Source organism: Ovis canadensis, chromosome 20, assembly GCF_042477335.2.
Source record: "Ovis canadensis isolate MfBH-ARS-UI-01 breed Bighorn chromosome 20, ARS-UI_OviCan_v2, whole genome shotgun sequence".
In the NCBI taxonomy this organism is placed as follows: Eukaryota; Metazoa; Chordata; class Mammalia; order Artiodactyla; family Bovidae; genus Ovis; species Ovis canadensis.
The window spans coordinates 35,093,726-35,115,743 of record NC_091264.1 but is presented as its reverse complement, the minus strand read 5'-3'; the positions used below and the strand labels follow the sequence as shown (position 1 = coordinate 35,115,743).

At 43.5% G+C, this 22,018-nt stretch overlaps 1 protein-coding gene across 11 annotated transcripts in view; it reads left to right on the top strand.

Moving 5' to 3' along the window:
• Positions 1-22,018, top strand: part of ADGRF5 (adhesion G protein-coupled receptor F5) — a 114,096-nt gene that overhangs the window by 71,134 nt on the left and 20,944 nt on the right. For 6 of the 11 annotated variants that reach the window (XM_069563926.1, XM_069563928.1, XM_069563919.1 and 3 more), the window contains exons 4-11: positions 6,356-6,526; positions 8,804-8,980; positions 9,112-9,218; positions 11,742-11,800; positions 13,026-13,171; positions 16,175-16,396; positions 17,434-17,637; positions 21,294-21,464. In XM_069563926.1, the coding sequence (XP_069420027.1) occupies positions 6,356-6,526; positions 8,804-8,980; positions 9,112-9,218; positions 11,742-11,800; positions 13,026-13,171; positions 16,175-16,396; positions 17,434-17,637; positions 21,294-21,464 (1,257 nt within the window). Of the gene's footprint in view, positions 1-6,355; positions 6,527-8,803; positions 8,981-9,108; positions 9,219-11,741; positions 11,801-13,025; positions 13,172-16,174; positions 16,397-17,433; positions 17,638-21,293; positions 21,465-22,018 lie in introns of all 11 variants that reach the window. The other 5 variants (XM_069563924.1, XM_069563917.1, XM_069563921.1 and 2 more) reach the window with 1 other exon arrangement.

The window sequence follows — 22,018 nt, the reverse complement described above, 5'->3', positions numbered from 1 at the left end:
TTCCATCCCTGGCTGGGAACTAAGATTGCACATGCAGCGAAAAACAAATAACTAAAGTGCCTGGATTGACTGACTTAAAAGTATTTTCTAAAAAAAAGTTTCTTGTTGGTTGGAAATAATACAAATGTATCCTCAACATCAGCTGTCAAGTTCCCCAAGCCAGCTTTTTTAGGTTAACTGGGAATGCATCTCGGGTCCTGGACTGAAGAGTCCACACTGATTCTTCTTTGGCTTCAGAAGAAACGGCTGGTGGAAGAAGACATTGGGAGAAAGGGAGCCCCAGGATGTCCTGACCTCAAGCTGGAGGCGCTTCTGTCTTCGTGCCTGTTCAGGGAGAGCGAGGTTCCCACCAGGTTGGGTTGCCAGCTGCCAGTCTGGAAATCCTGAACTTTCTGCAGATCTGCAGTCTAGGTGTGCTGGCTCTTTTTGATCTGGATTTAGGAAATGCAGTGCCTTCTCCAGGCTGGGGAAGAGATTTGCAGGTTTTCCTGGCATTCATCTTCCGTATGATAATTTGTGGTATTTCTGGCTCTGAGCCGGCAGTGGTGGTGGCAAAGTAAGGAGAAAGCAGTGCTGGTGTTCTCTGCCTGTTTGTTTGCTTCCCTAGCTCAAAAGGGAGACCTGATTAGAATAGAATCAGAGGTTTTGTTGACCTGCCAGCAGACATGTGCATAAATGCTAATCCTTATTACGATCATTATTTCTACACTGTTTCAAAGTGGCTACTATATGCCAGGCAGTTTGTTAGGGGTCTTCATACATCAACTCCTTAGCAACAATTGAGCAAAGAAAATAGTGCTTCTAATTTACAAACAACCAAAACTTGGCTCACAGAGTTCAGTAGCCTCCCAGGTAAGAGGACATTTACCTCAGCTCTGGCTCCAAGTCCAAGTTCATAGTTACAAGTCATAGTTTTCAACATGTATTTCTGACTCTTGCCTATGAGATTCCATGTTATTGTTTGTTTTGTTTTTTAGCAAAAAATTGTCTCCAACATGTACTTAGTATGTATGTATTGAATGCCTTTTGGGCACCAAGAACATAAAACTCACTGACTGCCTGCTGTCAACTTTTAATCTGGTTATGAGGATAGGGTATACACTGACCAAAGTTAAATTCAAAGTTTGTAATATGGAAAGTAGAGTCATCACACACTGGGAGTCTGCAAAAGGCAAAGCTACCACCAAGGAAGTAGTAGCAGCTACAGAGAAATAGGTCTGAACTAGATGTAAGTTACTAACAGAACTGACTAATGATGGGTTGCACCACTTACATGGAGGCGAGTTTGATGTCATGCGAAGTATTCAAGCCAATCTAATAAGTACTTGACAGGAGTGTTTATAGAGGGCATCTGAAGAGTGGTTACCCAAGATGATCTTTAAAATACTCAACTTCACAATGCCTTGATTCTGTGAGTCCTTGGGTCAGTGAGCACCCGTGGGCTCAAGGAGTGACCAGGTTGAGGCCTGGAGGAAGGAGCAGATGCAGGACAGAAGAAGGGAGGGAGGAGGGAGCTCCAGACAGAGGGAATTCCAGGAGACTGATGGTGGTCTGGGGCTTTTTCTTGTGCATATATTGCAGGAGGAAACTGAGATCTCGCTAGCATATTTAGGGGAAGGTTATGTAGCTGTGAGTCTCAGAGCAGCTTTATTGAGTAAGGGGAACTATCACCACTTTATATGGTGCTGACTTTGATTATTTGGGTGTATAACAAGAGACTAGAATTGACTCTTTTCTTTAGACCTCACAGCCCAATGTTTTAAGCCATAGTGCTGTCCACCCTCCCCACCCCACCCCATCCGCATCTGCCCCTGGGGTTCTGGCAGTTTTCTGCTGCGTGAACAAACCTTTCTAAAGGCTAAAGGGAGAACCGGGATCTTTGATTCTCCACTGACAATGGTATAGTAGAGCCAGACGATGGTGCCAGACTGCTACCTACTAGAACATGTCAGGAAACAAGCAGAACAGGTAGCTTTTAATATTTACCTGCTACAGGACTAAGGGGGAGAAACCAGAGAGCCAAATCTTCCATAATAAAGAGGCGTGGTCCCTGCTGGTCAAGAGAAAACCAGAGCGAACCCATTTTTTCCTGGCGAAGTCAGCAGGCTCGTTCTCTTGCAGGTGGGAGATTGATTTATGCATTGACTGCGTCTCTCACTTCTGAAAGAGCCATATTTCCCAGTGAAGTAGTCAGGCAAAAATCGCATTGTTGGCTTAAACAGCTGTGATTAAGACCCAGAACTGTGTGTCACAGTTTGTGGCCAACTTTCCAGAAATGTCTCTTTAAGATAAGTGCTGTGCAGCAGGCAGTGATTTATGGGAAAGGAGAGGGGAAATCCTGCCTGGTTTGTGCCTCCCAGGGCTGACGAGAGGCCTGCATCTGTGACACTGATGATCTGCCTTCCACTGGGGCATCGGTGAGTCTGTGAGAACTCAGACAAATAATACCAGGGTGAAGGAGCTCGAGACAAAGCACACTGAACTGTCTGGAATCAGGTGGCCCAGAGGCAGGCGAGGAGCACAGAAGGGCATCTTAAATGTACACTTACTGAGCGGAGGCACAGTTGTGTTCCTCCTGGGTCCCTTGTAGCCTCAGCAGGATCACCAGCTTCGCTGTCCCAAGCTCAGAAGTCCTTAGGTTTGGAAGAGGCAAAGAGGACAGAGAGTGGTCTTTCGACCCCAAATCATGCCCCCTGACCACACCCTCTGCAGTCATGCTAATCCTGAGCATCTGGGCTTCCTCGCTTAAATTCAGGTACTCTCCCTAGGGCATTACAGGGACTGGAGGCCCAATGATGTTTCCATGTTCTTTTTGCCCATAGCACAGTGATACTCTAGATGGCGAGAAATGACCCAAATTAGGAAGGGCATCTTCTTCAGCCCAGGCTACAGATTTCTGGACCTAACTGATAAAGATTCTGCCTTGACTCACCTGAGTTGAGGCTCCAAAGTATTTGTGCGTAGAATTCCCTACCTGTGGTGATCATCAGCCAGGGGTGGGGACCACTGGAATAGATGATTCTCAAGGACCAGCCTGTACACAGCTTTCTGAGTTACTACACCTGAGTTCTTGAGCCTGTTTGAAGAACTGACCATTTTCAAGAAGATATTTCTCTATTAAAATTTCCCCATCCTTATCAGTCTCTGGAGAATCGCTGCTCAGGCTGAGGGTTATTCTGAAACTCCCTTAGAAGTTGTCAAGAACATAAAATACGGATGAGGAGAAGAGGGTCTCACAGGCTTGTGCTTTAGTGATTACTTGCACAGGGACTTCCCTGGCAGCCCAGTTGTTAAAACATCGTGCTCCCGCTGCAGGGGGCATGGGTTCAATGCCTGCTCAGGGAACCAAGATCCTACATGCTGCTCAGCAAGGCAAAAAAGAAAACTGACACAAATGCCATAGGCTAGAACTCACTAAAGTCACAGTAAGAGTCCTCATGGAATATACTTTCAGAGAGCTATTTTATTATTCCTTTATTTTCATATTTGTGTATTTAAATATTTATTTATTTGACTGTGTCGAGTCTTAGCTGTGGCACATGGGATCTTCTTGAGTCATGTAGGATCTTTCTTGGTGGCACAGAGACTCTCTAACTGTGGCACAGGCGTGGTTACTGTGTGGCATGTGGGATCTTAGTTCCCAGACCAGGAATCGAACCCACATCCCCTGCATTGCAAGGCAGATTCTTAACCACTTGACCATCAGGAAAGTCTCCTCTTAGTATTATTTTAGGCTTTCGGCTCAGCTCCTTGTAGGGTCTCAGCAGAAGAACTACCTTAGTTTCAGTGGGGAATGACATCCAGGAATTACCATGTGCTTTTCAAGTACATGCTTGTTCTCCGAGCATATAGAGAAAGGTGGGCTCAGGGATGGCTTACACTGCCTTCAGGCAGGCACGGAAATCATGCTGGGATCAGACCCTGGGAGGCAAAGATGCAGGTGATGAAGTGGGTGATGTGGGGTTATTACTGACCTCACTTATCACAAAAGCAGCTAGTGTCCAGGAAATCCTGTTTACATTCATTCATGGGAGGGGAGTAGACTGACCACACCAAAGAGGATCCTGGAGCTTCTGAATCCTCTGGAAAGTATAAACATTGCTACATTACCTTTCAGGAAAAAGAATGTACTCTCAAACAGACCTTGTAAATATCATGCAGCCACTATTGCAAACGTTCCTAGAAGACAACAGGTTAGGATAGCTCAGGAGAAGATTAGCAGTCCTTCCAGGAAGCTTGCTTTTTCATCATAGAATCATTTGCAAATCAGAAAGAAAACAGGAAACCTCAAGATATGCCGCAGTATCATGACAGACTGAGATTCCATTCTAGGTTTTAAAAGTCACTGTGTTCTACTTGTAAATACATGTTTATATGGAGGAAACATAGCTTAAGAGGCATTTGTAATTTTAAGAAAATGTGCACAGACATCTTTAAAGGTTTGAGTTAATTACAGCAAGTTGATGAATGCCAAAATGAAATAGTTCTCAACAAGTTTGATAAATAAAACCAAACTCCTAGAAAAAAAGAGTTTACACCTCTAAATGGACAAATACTACCATTTTCTGCAGTAAACGTTTATCAGTTGGAGTTTCCCATAGTAAATGTATTTCATTTTAAGTTTGCAGGTAAATAATTCTTGGAATATTTAAAACAAATCTTACAATATTATGAGAGAAATTCTTTGCCCTTTTAGAAAACAGATATAAATTTTAATGTTAAGGTTTTAGATTTATATATAACATATCATGTATATTTATATATTATATATTTTATATATCATATATATTATCATTTTAAATATATATAGTCATATATATGACATTATACTTCCAGATTTTATATTTTTGCAGATTTTACTTATATTTTGAAAGGAAAAATTTTACAAGTATTCATTAATCTTTTCCTTACTTGACCAGCAAAATAAAATAAGCCACAACTTGCCTTCTCAAAGCATCTGTATAAAAAGATTCTCCTATTTGCCAAAGGCTCTGCATTAGCTACTAACTAAGCCCATGGCTTCAGCTCCAGTTATGTATTTCAGCCAAGAGTGAGCCAAAGATTCTATCTATGACATAAAGGTGAATCTGAGGCTCAACTCAGAAATCACAGGTTTAATAAGAATCTACTGGACATGAATTTATTACGTGCTGGACTCCATGCCAAATGGAGTGGGTAAGGCCATGAGAAGCGAAAGAAGCAGTTTCTGCCCTTAAGAAGCTTACAGCCAGTGGCCCAGATGTGATGTCATAGTGGAAACTATGCAGGCACCTTCTGATAGATCTATTGTCTGGCTTGCCTGGTGTGGGAAGCAGACACATCTAAAATGCCATCCAGGCAACCAATTTGGAGACAATTTGGAAAAACAATGAATTGCTGAAGGTCTGTTTTATTTTACTTTCCAATTTGCCAATTTCACTTTTGTCGAGTGTCTATCATGTTCTGGACACGGGAGATACAGAGTGAGAACAAAGAGTCCACACTGCGTGCACAGGCTAAGAACAAAGGGAATTAACTAGATGGCTTTTCCCAGAGGTCTTCAGACCGTGCATCCTTGAGCTCTCAAAACATGTGCATGACCACTTCGCGGTGTCAGGAATGTACTGACTCATTCTGGAGAGTCAGGACCCTGGCTTTGATTGCCTAGACAGTTGCCAAGTCCCCCTGCTGGGTCTCCCTGCTTCTGTTCTTGTCTCATTAGAGTCTGTTCTCACACAGCCTTGGACATCAAGAGGGGTTATGAGAATGGAGAGGATGGACAAGTCCTCATCTTGGTCTGTGAAGCTCTCAAATGCCTGGAGACCACAATGCTGATACCAGTTAGATCTATTTCATTTCTCCTCTAAATAGCAAAGTCATGGAGAGGAAGCCCATGAAGGGAGGACTTGGTGGTGATCAGTAAACAAAGTTTTCTTTCTCAGTAAACAAACGTAAAATAAAAATGTTTATTAGAACTTCTTAAAGGGTGATGTGTCCAGGCATCCACGTGTCTCCATCACTGGCTTTTAAAAAATGTTTTATTTTATATTGGCGTATAGTTGATCTTCAGTGTTGTGTTAATTTCAGGTGTACAGCAGAGTGATTCAATTATACATATACCTATATCCATTCTTTTTCAGACTCTTTCCCCCATATGTTATTACAGGGTATTGAGCAGAGTTCCCCGTGCTATATGGTAGTTATGCATGTAGTATTATATGGTAGTTCTTGTTGGTTATCTACTTTATACATAGTAGGGTGTATACACTCATCCTAAACTCCTAAGTTTCACTGGCTGTAAGTTCTAAAATGTCCATCTGTTCTCCCTCCTCCCCACATGGTAAGTGCTCACAGCCTTTGTCTGCTTTCTTTCCAGTTGCCGTAAGCAGCCCTGCAGCTCAAGAGTTCACCGTCGATGTTGAGATCAGTTTTGAAAATGCCTCCTTCCTGGAGCCTATTAAAGCTTACTTGAACAACCTCAGTTTTCCAATTCAAGGGAATGACACTGACCTAGCTACCGATATTTTGAGCATCGAGGTGTCAACAGGTGAGTAAAAGGCCTATTGCTTGAAAGAGGAGGATTGAGTTAATCAGAAGAAACTACTCTGGGCTGCTTACTGTTAGAGGGGGATGTGGGGTGTGAAGGGGAGCAGCCTGGGAAGAGGGAACCTCAGACAGGAGGCGATGGGATGGGTGGGTGAGGAGACTTACTGACCCAATATTTATATCTTAGCACACCAAATTTCCTCCACCCTCCCTTTTCTATGTCTCCCCCTTCCACGCTTCCAACAGCTTATGTTATAATCCTTTCAAGAAAGGCATTTTTAATTAATGTTTTATTGAAGTATGGTTGATTTGCAATATTGTGTTAGTTCCCACTGTACAGCAAAGTGAGTCAGTTATGTATACACATATATCTATTCATTTTTAGATTCTTCTCCCATATAGATCATGACAGAGTATTGAATAGAGTTCCTTGTGCTATTCAGTAGGTTCTTGTCAGTTATCTGAAAGGCATTTTAAATCCTAGTACACAAAACTGAGTATTTTGAAGGCCAGACAATGTGTGTCAAACACTAAACAATACCTGGAATGTGGTAGGTGGTCTGGAGATGGTCACTTTTGCCATCCTCTTAAGGCATATTCATTTTTCACGTGGGAGTCCAAAGTTATTCAAATCCCACCCCCACATCAATCTCAAAAACAAGCAAATTGAAAACAGCACCAACAAAACAAAACAACCAAGAAGGCTTTAGCAGTGGGATTTCAGGTCAGTAAGAGAGAGATTTTTGACCAAGAGGGCCTTGTTGGTTTCCTTCGAATTACCAGTGCCCACCACACTCACTAGCAGCCTCGACTTCCCTGTTTCCGCTTCACCCTGTCTACTGCTGGCTCACAGGACGGCAGCAGTGTCCAAGGATTCCAGGGGACTTGGGTGTCGCTCCTATTTCAGCAACAGTTCTTAGACGACTTTGCTTTGGAAAGTCATCCTGTGGGCCTTTGCCTTGATGCCCACCTGCAGAATTCCCAGGAATATGGTATTAGTCCAGTTTTAGATATAACCTCAAAGTCTTCAGAGCATTTTTCAATGTCAGTTTTCAATGGGATATAGAGTCTGCTTGGGCTGTTCACATCTGGCTTGAATATAAAAGGCACAAGTTTAGAATTATATTCTATATTTGTTATCTATTGCTTCCCCGAAACTTAGCATTTTAAAACAACAAACCCAGGATTCCCTGGCATTCCAGTGGTTAGGACTCAGTGCTTTCACTGCCAAGGGCCTGGATTTGATTCCTGGTTGGGAAACTAAGATCCCATAAGCCACATGGCGCAGCGAACGCAAACAAACAAATAAAAGCAGCAAACATTTATCATGCTACACAGTCTCTGAGGGCCAGGAATCCAGGAAGAGCTTAGCCGGATGGCTCTGGCTCAGGGTCTCTCGTGAGGCTGTCGTCAAGCCATCAGCCTGAGTTGCAGTCATCTGAAGGCTCAACTGGGGCTGGAAAACCCGCTTCCACGCTCACACGTGTGGATGCTGGTAGATCCTCAGCTCCTCCATAGCTGTTGGCTGGAGACCTCAGTTCCTAATCGTGGGCCTCTCTGTGACATGTCCTCATCAATGCAGCTGGCTTCCCTCAGTCCAAGTGATCAGAGGGAGAGAGAGAGAGACAGAGTACATGTAACCAAGAGGGAAGCCACTTTGTCTATTAGAACTCAATCTCAGAAGTGATATAGCACCACTTCTGCTGTATACTATCGGTCACCCAGAACAATCCTAGCATAATATGAGTTATTGTTGCTGTTTAGTCACTAAGTCGTGTCCAACTCTTTTGCAACCCCATGGACTATATAGCCCACTAGGCTCCTCTGCCCATGGGATTTCTCAGGCAAGAATACTGGAGTGGGTAGCCATTCCCTTCTCCAGGGGATCTTTCCAACTCAGGGGTTGAACCTGTGTCTCCTGCATTGGCAGGTGGATTGTTTAGCACTAAGCAAGAAGGAATCTATAAAAGGGTGTGGGTACCCAGAGACAAGGATGGCTGGGGCCATCTTGCAGGTTGGCTGCCATATACTCAAAGTCTGAGAATCTGTTTACCACCTTAACACTGTAGGCAGAGGCTGGGATAGTTGGCATTGCCCTCTTTTAGATGGCCATGCCTCACAAAAGGTGATATGTATGGGAATTACATGAACCTCATGCAGAGCCACTGAACTTCCCAGAAGGGCAATATGGAGTGGCGTTAGGATTTCCTACAAGCATAAGTACTTGTAATCTATAAATTACACTTTTTTTTCTCCTCACTGTTCTGGTTGATGACAGTCTGTAGACCTAACGGAAATGAAATCTGGTGCTCCTGTGAGACAGGCTATGAGTGGCCTCAGGAAAGTTGCCTCCACAATCTCACTTGCCAGGGACATGATGGTTCCTCTGCAGGGCATCACTGCCATTGCCTTAAGGGACTGCCTCCCAAGGGACCTTTCTGCCAGCTCCAGGGAGGTAAGTAACTGCTCATTGAATGTTTGTTTGTTGAGTGCCCATTTACTTTCAACTCAAGAAAATGTTTCTCTGTCCTGTGTGCACTGTGCTAACATGGGATCTTTTAAAATATGGCCCTGTGTTCTTAGCAGATGTTATCCTGAGAATGTCGGTCAGACTCAATGTGGGCTTTCAAGAAGATCTCAGGAACTCTTCCTCTGCCCTGTATAAGTCCTACATGACTGACCTGGAAACAGCGGTAGGTTGTGGTCCCAGGAGTCTCTTCACCAACAGACTCTGAACTAAGCGGAATCTATTGCATTTACAATGGGTTGTTTGCTTGGATCTGTCAGAATTCATGAAGCTTATGTTGAAACAATTTCTATACCTCTGGGATGATGATTTAAGAACTGCTCAAATCATACTGTGTTCAGAAGATGTTTTGACTTCTTGACCTGATATTGTCTTGACCCATGACATTATCTTGACCTTTGACATCATCTTGACCTTTGACATCATCTTGACCTTTGACATCATCTTGACCCCTTTGGCTTCATCTTGACTTTTGGCATCATCTTGACCATTTTGACACCATCTTGACCTTGACATCATCTTGATCTACCATCTTTGACATCATCTTGACATATAGGTGGAAATCCTTCCCAGAATAGAATTGATTCAGATAAAATTCGGTGGCATTAACTCACTAAAACCTGTTCAAAGGTCGAAAGCCTTGGTCTAGACGTATCAGATGGTGCATTTCTATTCATTTTTACACACTACACTGATGAAACCCCTAACATCTTTTGTGCAGACCAGTTAAGTCTGACATAGAGGATTCCACACCACTCGATACTAGAGGTCCTTAAGCATTCACACTTAAGGCAGATGTAAATTTACTCATGTAGATAGGTTTATCTGTGTCATAATTCAGATTCCACACACCAGAAACAGACTCACAGATCCAGAGCACAGACTTGCTCCCAAGGGGGAGTGGAGGAAAGGACTGGGAGTTTGGGGTCAGCAGATGTAAACTATTATACATAGAATGGATAAAAAACAAGGTCCCGCTGGTAGCATAGGGAACTATATTCAGTATCCTGTGATCAACCATAATAGAAAAGAATATGAAAAAGTATGTATGCATATGAACATCTGCTCATGTTAAAGAGTATTCCCTCAATGTAAAATGTGTGCCGGACACTATTCTAAGTGCTTTACATTGGATTAATTCAGCTAAACCTAAATACTTTGGTTGAATCAACTCATTTGGAATAGAGCTTCTCAACTAGGTGTGGTACAAATTGCTATAGGTAGACTGATATAATGACTCCCCTTAACTCTCCAGGCAGCCAACCGCCTGCCTCAAACCAGGAGCAGCCTTCCGCTTACCCCAGTCAAGTAGGGGTTAATATTTGTTATCGGTGCCATGATGCAATGCTGATACAGGAGAGGTCTTGGATATCTGATTTGTATATCAGGCATGTAATAGTTCTGCACAGCATGAGAATCCTCCTCACGCACACAAGTCACACTATACATATCACACGACATAGTTTATTTTTGAGGAAAAAAGACAGTAACATATTAATCGTTTGATTCTGCCCATCCAGCTCCCTAACACAGCACTTTGCAGGTGTAATCTACCCTGTAAATGTAACTTGATTCAAATAGAATCTCCTGCGGAGTTGGAACTCAGGGAAACAAAGTGGAGTTAAAAACATCAGTAAAAACCACATTGGCTCAACCAAAGCTGTGATATGTTTAGTGAGGAACAGGGCAGTGTATTGGTCACAAGAAGACACCTCGTAGATTTCCAACTTCAGGAAATGTAAATTGACTGTGGCTCCCAATTGCTGCCCACTACCAGTGAATGAGCAGGGCAGATCTGTCTAACAAACACCTGACTCCGTTGAAGGCTAGACTGTACGTCTAGGCTCAGTCTAGATGATTTCGTCTAACCCCGCCCCCGCCCCCTCCTGTTCAGTTTCACTTGGGTCTGCTGGCTCTGTCTGCCTTCCCTGATGCCTCCTCGCTTTCCTCTAGGCATTTCCCTAAGTCTTTTTTAAAAAATTTGTTTGTGGTTGTGCTGGGTCTTCATTGCTGCATGAGCTTGCTCTGGTTTAGTGAGTGGGGCTGCTCTTCTTGTGATGCGGGGGCTTCTAATTGCAGTGGCGTCTCGTTGCAGAGCAGAGACTCGAGGGCAAGTGGGCTTCAGTAGTTGCAGCACGTGAGCTCAGTAGCTGTGGGTGTCGGGCTTGGTTTCCTTGAGGCGTGTGGGATCTTCCCAGACCAGGGATTGAATCCATGTCTCCCGCATTGGCAGGTGGATTACTACTGAGCCACCAGGGAGCCTCCCTAAGTCAATATTTTTGCACATTTACTCTGGCATTTGCTTCCTGGAGAACCCAGAATGACCTAGGTAAATAGAAATTACTTCTCCAAAGATTTGACAAAGCTAGCGCTTATTCGGCCACTTAGCAAAATATACAGAGAGCATTTTACCGAAGGAGATAAGAAATACGGGCTTCCTGGTGGCTCGGTGGGTAAAAAATCCACCTTCAATTCCCAGACACAGGAGATACGTGTTCAGTCCCTGGGATGGGAAGATCTCCTGAAGGAGGACATGGCAACCCACTCCAGTATGCTTGCCTGGACACATCAGAAGTGACCGAGCATGCGCACACGATAAGAAATGCACACTTTTTATTCTGTTTCAAATCATTTGACGTATCTTTCAGTGGACCTTGATTAATGGTACTTGTCTTGCTTTATTTTCCAGTTCTGGAAGGGTTACAGTATTTTACCAGGCTTCAAATTGGTGACAGTGACAGGATTCAGGTAAGAATGCTATAATAGGGTAATTTTATCCAGTGGTAAAGAATCCGCCTGCAAGGCAGGAGCCGCAGGCGACATGGGTTTGATCCCTGGGTGGGAAAATCCTCTGGAGGAGGTCTTGGCAACTCACTCCAGTATTCTCACCTGGAGAATCCCATGGACAAAGGAGCCTAGCAGGCTACCATCCATAGAGTCAAAAAGAGTCGGACACAACTGAAGCGACTTAGCGCATGCACGCATCCAACGGCAGACACCAAAAGGTCAGTGAAAAAGCAAAAGCCTGTTAGAGGAGCACCGTCTGGGATGCCCAGTGGGAACAGTTTGATAGAGGTGAAGACAATGCCAGATTTCCGGGGCTTAAAGGGGAAGGAAATAATGAGAACACTAGCTCACTCCTTAGAGATATACCTATCTAGAGGGAAAGTGAGAAAAAGATTTGTGTTATTCTATGCATGCCTGAATTTTGCAAACAAAGATGTGGCATCTAGAAGGTCAGAAATACAAAAATGAAGTAATGTCATTCAATGATGCCCTTATTTTATTTTTTTTTAACATGTATTTATTTGGCTGTGCCAGGTCTTAGTTGCGGCACAAGGAATCTTTAGTTGCAGCATGTGGGATCTAGTTCCCTGAACAGGGATCAAACCCAAGCCCCTGCATTGGGAGCATGGAGTCTCAGCCACTGGACACCAGGGAAGTCCCAAATATGCCTTTATTTTAGAAAATTAGCCAGCCATGGCTATCACATTGCACAACACCGTGTAATGCCTCCCCGTGGAGTTAGGTGCCCTGACAGCGCTGAGTATGTTTGCCCAGTGTCTCAAAAAGTCACTTGCCAATTGAAAACTTAAGAATGTTTCCAGAAGCATTGAGGATTTTGACTTCACTGGATATTCAGCATAGCTGGTAACCCTGGGTCAGCATGGCTGTGAGCCAACAGTCTCTACCTTGTAGTTAATACCCTTTGACCACTTGTGGGAGTCAATTCACTCCACCCCATCTGACTATTCTGGCCATTTATGTTATCTGTCTGCACACATTTGAGTGTTTGAACCCTGCCTCAGGCTTTCAACTAGAGCTTAGAAATAAGTGGATTTCAGTGGCCCCTCAAAGAAAAAGGTCCCCAAGCTCTTCCTGCCATTTTGCTTTCTTATGCAAACAAACCATAAGGATCTAGACTCTTCCAGGTCACTTACTGCTTTTACTGAACTGAGTGGTCTCCATCCAGGCCTGGAAGTGTGGTTGTGACGTACGAAATCACCACCACAACAACAACATCACCTGCGTTAATGCATAAAGCGAACGAGAAAGTCACACAGAACCTCAATCAGACCTACAAGGTGGACAGCAGTTCCTTTCAGGTTACTTACAGCAGTAAGTAGACTATTCCTGTGTTCTTCCATTCTACTTAGATGTGGTAATAGTATTTAGCATGATGTGTAGACCTGAGACGTCACATGCCGACTTCCTCTGTGGAGAGAAACTCTCCAGTTCCTGGCATACAGGTTTTGTGCCTTCTCCCCACCATCGGCCACTTTGGCACCTCCTTTGGTTGGTGGCAGGCATGGAGGGTCCCAGCAGGGAGAGATTTTACAAGGCCACAGAGCCGTCTGGCCACAGAGCCATCTGGTTTAAGGATTTTTTTTTTTAGTTAACAGACTCAAAACATTCGAAAAGGAGAACTAACATTGTGGTGGTTGTTGCTGTTGTCACTCAGTCATGTCTGATTCTTTGTGACCCCATGGACTATACCACACTAGGCTTTCCCATCCTTCACTATCTCCCAGAGTTTGCTCAAACTCATGTCCATTGAGTCAGTGATACCATCCAACCATCACATCCTCTGTCTCTGGCTTCTCCTTCTGTCCTCAATCTTTCCCAGTTGGAAAAGACCCAATGAGTTGACTCTTCGCATCAGGTGGCCAAAGTATTGGAGCTTCAGATTTAGCATCAGTCCTTCCAATGAGTATTAGGGTTGACAGACCCAAAACCTCCCTAGAAGTAGAACTAACATTGTAATGGTGGAGGGGGGAGGTATTTATGAGATACACTGATATGGACCAGGGGTGCACTGTTACTTTGGAGCAGCAGTTCTCAAAGTGTGGCCCTACCGGCAGCATCTGCACCATCTGGGAGCTTGTTAGAAAAGCAAATTCTGGGGGTCACCCCAGACCAACCTAGGCCAGCCTGTATTTTGGCAAGCCCTCCAGGTGATTCTGCTGCAGGGGAGATTTGAGAACCACTGCTTTGGATCACATATAGCAATGATAAGAGTTCTGGCATTTCAGATGCTCTCCCTCATTTTCCAAATGGGCTATAGAGTTGGGCTCTGTTGTGTAACTAGGTGGGTGGATCTACTGTTACCAGGGGGAAAGCAAGGGGAGTCAACTGAGCAGAGATGTGATGAGCAAGCGATGACTGGCAGCTGTTGTGCGTAACTCAGGCCCATGGTTCACGACTGAAGGGGACTCCTCTTTGGAACAACACAGCCCACCATGGGGATGGCACTGGAGGGACTGTTGCAGGCACAGCTGGAAGGAAAGGCACCTCTTCTCAGGAGTGAGACCATCCTTACAATGGAGTCATACTCTATCTCTTTACATTCACGGCTAATATTTTTAGACATCCTATCATTCGGGAAGGAGAGGGTGGGACAAACTGAGAGCAAATCACCCTCAGGGTAAGTGACTTGCTCAAGGCCACATGGTGAATAACATCATTTTGCATGCCTCAGGTCACTATATGAAATATGCACAGGTGGCTTTGCTTCTGAATAGTTGACTGTGATGCTCTGAAATTTTATTTTATTCAGGAGCCCAAAAAATGTGGCAAGAGATATTTAGATACCTGGTTATTTTGAATATCATACCCCAAATTAATTCTATGATATTTTAGTCCCATGTTTACAGTACGAACGGGCTTCCCTTGTGGCTCAGCTGGTTAAGAATCTGCCTGCAATGCGGGAGGCCTGGGTTCGATCCCTGGGTTGGGAAGATCCCCTGGAGAAGGGAAAGGCTACCCACTCCAGTATTCTGGCCTGGAGAATTCCATAGACTGTATAGTCCATGGGGTCGCAAACAGTCCGACACGACTGACTGACTGACTTTCAGTTTCACTTTACAGTAAGAACAGGGTGTGGCCTGAGCATAAAGAACCATCCAGAAGATGCCTCCCAGAACCTTATTCTTCAGCGCCTTAGATTTTCTCAGTACATGGAATTCATGAATAAGATAGCTCAGCTTAGAGGGAAAACCTGTATGTTATATAAGCCATAAAAGCCCCAAAATAGCGAGTACTGTGTTTTTATTTCTGTCTGTGAAATGACTTAATGCCACTTTTCTCGAGAAGTTTACTGTGAAACCAATAAGAATAGCTACGGTCCCTCCAAGTCACCCCCCACAAGATAGCTCTCACTGCTCCTATTTTCCTGACAAGGAAGCCAAGGTTCAGAGATACTCAGCAAGCTCCCCAGTGCCACACAGCTATGCCTGGCTCAGAACCGGAATTCAAATTCAGATCTGTGTGTCTATAAAGCTGCCACTTTTATAGGCCCATCAGTGTTAGGTCTTTAAAAAACGTCTTCTATTTCCCAAGCACACTTTATTGTACAAAATTAATTGGTTTTCCCACTTTTAATTTATCAAAGGCACAAGACAGAGCTTTCAGTCAATGTGAGGTATCAATGATCAGTAACAAACAGTTGATATTTCTCAAATCAGGGGCAAAGAAACTTGATGTTTAAGTTAGTTGGTGTGACTTTTTCATTAGATGTGCAATTTTCTACCAGACTATTAGAAATTTTTTCTTGCGTTTTTATTTTATAAATTTTACTGAAGTATAGTTGATTTACAATGTGTTAATTTCTGCTGTACAGCAAAGTGGTTCAATTATTTATATTTATATTTGTATGTTCTTTTTCACATTCTTCTTGACTGTGGTTTATAGTTCCCTGTGCTATACGATAAAACCTTGCTGTTTATCCAACCTATATATAATAGTTTGTATCTGCTAATCCCAACCTCCCAATCCATCCCTCCCCTATTCTCCTTCCCCTTGGCAACCACAAGAAAATACAAGTTCTTTGTATCTGTGACAGACTATTTGAAACAGTGAAAATAGATTCGGAATCCCCATTAGCATCATTGACAACTCTTAAGTGTGCAAAAATCCCAAGCTAGAAACCGTGTCCCTAATAGCTGGCTCAGTCACTCCCGGGCCCTCAGGTCCTAGCTGTCCAGGGAAAGAGTGTGGGGAACACGTTGCATCATTCATCACCATGGAGACATCTTGAGAACACTAGTCATGGTAGCATTGGGGAGTAGCATTAATTCCATTCATTTGCTTTGGGATCCTAATAGCTTTTGTTTGGGTTTCCAGATGAAACGAAATTCTCCATCACACCAGAAATCATCTTTGAAGGAGATACAGTAACCCTGATGTGTGAGAATGAAGTGTTTTCCACCAATGTGTCCTGGATGCACGTGGAAACGGGCCTCGACATCCAGAACAGCACTGAAGTCTCCATCTACACCTCCATGCTCAACAACATGACCTCCGTGTCGCGCCTTATTATCCACAACATCACTCGGGTTTACATGGGTGGGTTGCCATCCAGCAACTGGGGCGAGGAAAGGAATGAAGGGCTAAGAAAGAATCAAACTGTGGTAGTGTGTGTAGACAGACTTTTCCTCTTCAAAATGAAGCTCCAATGTTCACAACTGAAAATTAATCCCATGGTGAATGAGCCAAGCAAATTTAGCCTGGGGAAACAAATATAATTTGCCACATTCACTGAAGCTTATGAGCTGGAACCTAAGACAAAAAGCAGGTTTCTTTTTTTTTAACATTTTTTTAAAATATGAGAAGAGCTTTGTTGAGGTAGAATTGACATAGAATAAACTGTATATATGTAAACTTAATATGCTTACATTTATAATTTAAATTATAATTTATTAAATTATAATTTAAATTATAATTTTGCACATATAGTTTAATAAGTTTTGGCATGTGTGTATACCTGTGCAACTACCACCGTAATCAAGATAGTGAACATAGTCATCATTGCTCTCCCCAAGTTTTCTTCTTCTCTGTTGTAAACCCTCCCACCTGTTCCTCCCCAGCAACCACGGAAGCATAACTCTTACACCTGACATTCTAAAATTTAATAGCATCACTATAATCCAGATGTCAACAGAGGCATCTCATTTTCTCTGAATGAGAAACTGGACTGCAGACACATGGATTCTATCAGGTGTTTGTTGACTCTGACTTTGCCACAGAGTTAAATAGGATGCTAAAATGATCCACGATCTTCTGATTCTCCAAGGTTTTCCCATCTTCCCTTTGTACCTCTGAAGCATCCCCACACATTTTTTTCTTACCAGCAAGGACTCAGATTTCTGCTTTTTCCTTAGAACATCTCTCTACTCCTCACCGTGTGGCATCAGAAATATCTCCCTCAACCTTCAATACCTCCTGAATATTCCTTTAGGGATGCTTACAAGAAGTCTCATATGCTTTTGAAAATGATGTTTCATGAAGTACCACCACGATACATGAGATGAGGCCATGCTTCTTCTAGGGAACTAAACATGTGTAATAGTAATAATTCATGTCTTTCTGTGTATTCGCTACAGGTGAATACATTTGCAAACTGACATTAGATATTTTTGAATATGCATCCAGAAGAAAATTGGAAGTTATACCCATCCAGATACTGGCAAGTGAAGCTGTGGAGGTGATGTGTGACAACAATCCTGTGTCTTTGAACTGCTGCAGTGAGGTGAATGTGAATTGGAGTCAAATTGAATGGAAGCAGGAAGGGAGTATAAGTATTCAAGGTGAGCCTGTTAGGAACCCTTTCGCAAATAGGGTTTTTGTCTTTTGGCCAAGTAAAAGTGGAGATGCGGTGGGTAAAACAGCAAATGTCAGGTAGCTGGGTTTTTTCTAGACCTCAGACTGTGGAAGAAGTACTAGGTTTGAGGCCAGCTCCAGCTAAGCCTTGCTAGAACGAAATTCCCAAAATATGTACATATAAGTGTCTCGTGTGCTCTGTGCTCAGGCATGGCCAGCTCCTTGTGACCCCACGCACTGTAGCCCAGCAGGAATACTGGAGCAGGTTGCCATTTTCTCCTCTAACAGATCTTCCCAGTCCATGGATGGAACCCGAGTCTCCTGCGGCTCCTTGAATAGCAAGTGGATTCTTTACCTGCTGAGCCATTGGGGAAATCCACAAGTGTCATGCCTGGGTTGTAAACAAGACTCTGGCAGAGAAGATTCAAGAGGGAGTGATGGGATGACATAGGTTTATGGCATCTCCCCTGCAGAAAATCTCGTCCCCACTTCACTTTCCTTTCCCTCTTCAGCCAAGAGACAAAGATGAGGTCGTGGGTTTTGCTTTGAAGTCTGACTTGGAGAGTCGAGCTCCTGAGTCTCTCCTTCTGGTGCCTGTCCTTCCCACTTATTATCTGACGCTGTGTCTTTGGTTCTATATCTTTATCTATCAACCTGTTTGCCTCTCAATCAACGTCAATTTCTGATCCTGTTGGTTATCTGAGATCACGCTTGAAATTCCCCACCTTTCAGTTTGTACTGATGAACAATAATAAGTGAAAAGTGAAAGTGAAGTCGCTCAGTCATGTCCGACTCTTTGTGACCCCATGGACTGTAGCCTACCAGGCTTCTCCATCCATGGGATTCTCCAGGCAAGAAAACTGGAGTAGGTTACCATTTCCTTCTCCAGGGATCTTCCCCACCCAGGGATCGAACCTGGGTCTCCGGCATTGGAGGCAGATGCTTTAATAAATAATAATAAGTAGAAAAAAATAAAATAGCAATAGTGCTCTTTTTTGTGTAATGATTTATGATCAATTTTTAAATAACATGTTATCACTTGAAAAAATTTTTATTTTAATTGGACAATAATTGCTTTACAATGTTGTGTTGGATTCTGCTGTACAGTATGAACCAGTTATAAGTATGCACATATTGTTATCACTTTAATCACATTTAAATTTGACCACAAGTTTGAAGCAGGCATTTTTTTTGCCTTCCATTTTCAAATAAGGAAATTGAGGTTCAAATTCAATGACTTATCTGAGGATGTCACAATAGAAAAAGAAAATAATTCACCTTGCTTCACAGTCTTTGTCTTGGCCAAACTATATCACACATGCCTGGTGAGTCAGCCTTGGCATGAGCTGATCCAGCAGAAATTGTGCTGTGAAACAGAAGACTGTTCTCTGCCTAGAAATCTCACATAGGCAGTTCTTCTCTTAAGAAATGACAGTATTATGTGCTCATCTTTCAAGTTAAAAAAAATCATTAAAGCAATTGTAACTTTAGCCATGAAATCCATCAGTGTGGTGGAACTTTTATAAAGCCTTTCCTATTGGACAATATTAAATCATAAATAAAATAAGGATCAATTGAGATGTAACATTTTCTGAGCACATCTAGTTTGCAAAGCACATTTGTTTCCACCTTAAAGTACTCCGCAGAATGGTAAAGGCATCTGGTAACTGTTGAACAAGTTGACATATGGTCCATTTAGCCACTTCCTTGATTGTTGAGGAAGAGGAGGTGTAGACATCCTGAAGGAACTGCCAGGTGGGAGAAAGACCTTGCACAGTTCCCGTGACACTGACTTAGACGCTTTTAACTGTGAGTGGTGAAAAGCCTCACCCTCTGGCAAAGGCACCAGGAAGTCTACAGTCCAGATGCTCAGGGACCTCTCTGTGGCCATCCCTGCTACAGACATTCTTAATGCCCTGGGCAGGCTCAACCAACAACAGAACAATGGATTTCCTGCCACCCAGCTGGGGCTGGCCGCATGGGGACCCTTACAGGGGGTTCTCTGATGAATTTAACCTCTGCTTTCTCTAGACACCTGTCCTCTTTCCTTCTCCTTTGCCCTCCCCTCGCTGGGGCCATCTTTCTCCAAATTCCACAAGTTCTCTTAGTAGCCATTTTCCTAAATCAGGAGAAAGCAATCTAGCTAAATAATTCACCCCAATGTGTTGGAAGTGAACGCATCCCCTCATCTCAGAAATGGTTGCACTGGGTTTTCAAAGCACTTCTGGCAAGGGATAAGATGGAAAGGAAGTAATCCATAGTGTCAGAATTTCTAACTTTTAAGAAGATGAAGGTGGTCTTTTTCAAACAGGTTGGGCTTTCTGGGGTTTTTGGGTATTTCAGGGCTTGTGGAATCTTAAAGATTGAACTCTCCAGGGACAGCGAAAGTGCCAAATCCTAATCAATAGATTGCTAAGGAGCTCCCAGATTTTCATCTTTTAAATAGAGAAAATGGTACCCATTTTGTGAGACTTTTGAAAGAAGAGAAAAGAGATAATAAATGTCAACATTTAAAACAGAGTTGAATACATTGAATCTGCCACAATAACTCTTTCTGATAATGATGATAGCTTTGAAAACCACGCCTTCACTTATCCTCAATGTCCTGGGAGTTCTTCATTGGATATTATTTAATCTTGAGCAACAAACTTGTAACTGCCTACCACCTCTACCCTGGAAAACAGAGTGCCAACTTACAGGCTGCATTTAGTACCTTCCATTGTTCTGCAGCCAAGGGAGAGGGATGGAGTGAAAGGTCCTGAAGGAAGTGGAGGAAGTAGGTTTTCCAAAAATGAGTGGAGGTATGAGCCTTGGAGATGAATGGACATTTGTACCTATGAACCAGGAGGTATTAATAATATACCCAAGGTGGGAAATCAGTTTGTTGTTCGGAATCACCATTTGGGAGACTGGGGAGAAAAGCTGGTTCCTTTTCAATCAGAATATTTTAAATATCATTGATCCTGCAGCTAAGGCTGAAAAAGATGCATTTATGTTAGAGTTCATCAGAAGGGTTTTTTCTTTTCTTTAATTTTTGGAAGATTATCAGTGTTTGAGGCACCCCACTCCAGTACTCTTGCCTGGAGAATCCCATGGATGGAGGAGCCTGGTAGGCTGCAGTCCATGGGGTCTCTAAGAGTCGGGCACGACTGAGCGACTTCATTTTTGCTTTTCATTTTCATGCATTGGAGAAGGAAATGGCAACCCACTCCAGTGTTCTTGCCTGGAGAATCCCAGGGATGGGGGAGCTGCTGTCTATGGGGTCGCACAGAGTTGGACATGACTGAAGTGACTTAGCAGCAGCAGCAGTAGTTGTGATGTGAGAGCTTCTCATTGCAGTGGTTTCTCTTGATTCAGAGCACAAGCTCTAGGGCCCTTGGGTCTCCTTACTTGTGGCATATGGGCTCACTAGTTGTGACTCCCAGGGTCTAGAGCACAGGCTCAATAGTTGTGGTACACGGGCTTAGTTGCTTTGCGGCATGTGGGATCTTCCAAGATCAGGGATCAAGCCCATGTCTCCTGTATTGGCAGGCAGATTCTTTACCACTGAGCCACCAGGGAAGCCCCCGATTTGGCTTCTTTGCTACCAAATCAGAGAGTCAGATAACTGTGACACGTAAGAGAACCTCTTATGTCGTTGCAGGAAATGCTGAAATAGACACAGACAGTGGCTGCAGCAGATACACCCTCATGGCCAATGAGACTCAGTGTCCGAGCGGGTCGTCTGGAACGACAGTGGTCTACACGTGTGAGTTCATCAGTGCCCACGGAGCCAGAGGCAGAAAGGACATAGAAGTGACATTCATCTCTGTAGGTAAGGACTCTTTCACTAGTATTTTGGGGCTTGCCCCCTCAAACCAGGGGCTGCCAATGAACTGGGAGCATCCACGAGCAGTGAAGCCGGACCTTCCCTGGTTGTGAGAGGGTGGTTGGGGTAAATCACACAAGGGGTTTGCATCTCTGCTGTTTAAATTCAGATGAATTCCTTACAAGGAAGGGTAAGAGTAGGAAGCAGTGGTTGCAGGGAAGGAACCGCCTACGTTGTACTGAGAAGGCAAAAAGCTGAAGTAGGTTTCACGCTCAGATTAGTCACTGAATAAGGAGGGAATCCCGTGGTCTAAGAGTCGGACACAACTGAGCAACTCTCACTTTACAAGGATAATGCCGTTTATCTCCTACTTTTTCTCCCATAATCCCATTCTCTCTCCCTTGAATTGCAATAGGTTGGCTCACTCCCCACCATCCTTCATTCCCCCCTTTTCTCTCCCGTTTTATCTTTTTCAGAGAGAATGCAGCAGAAAGCTTTAGGAGTCTGGTGTTTCCTGGTCATCTTACAGTTGTAACAAGTGGTTTTTTATTTTTTTAATG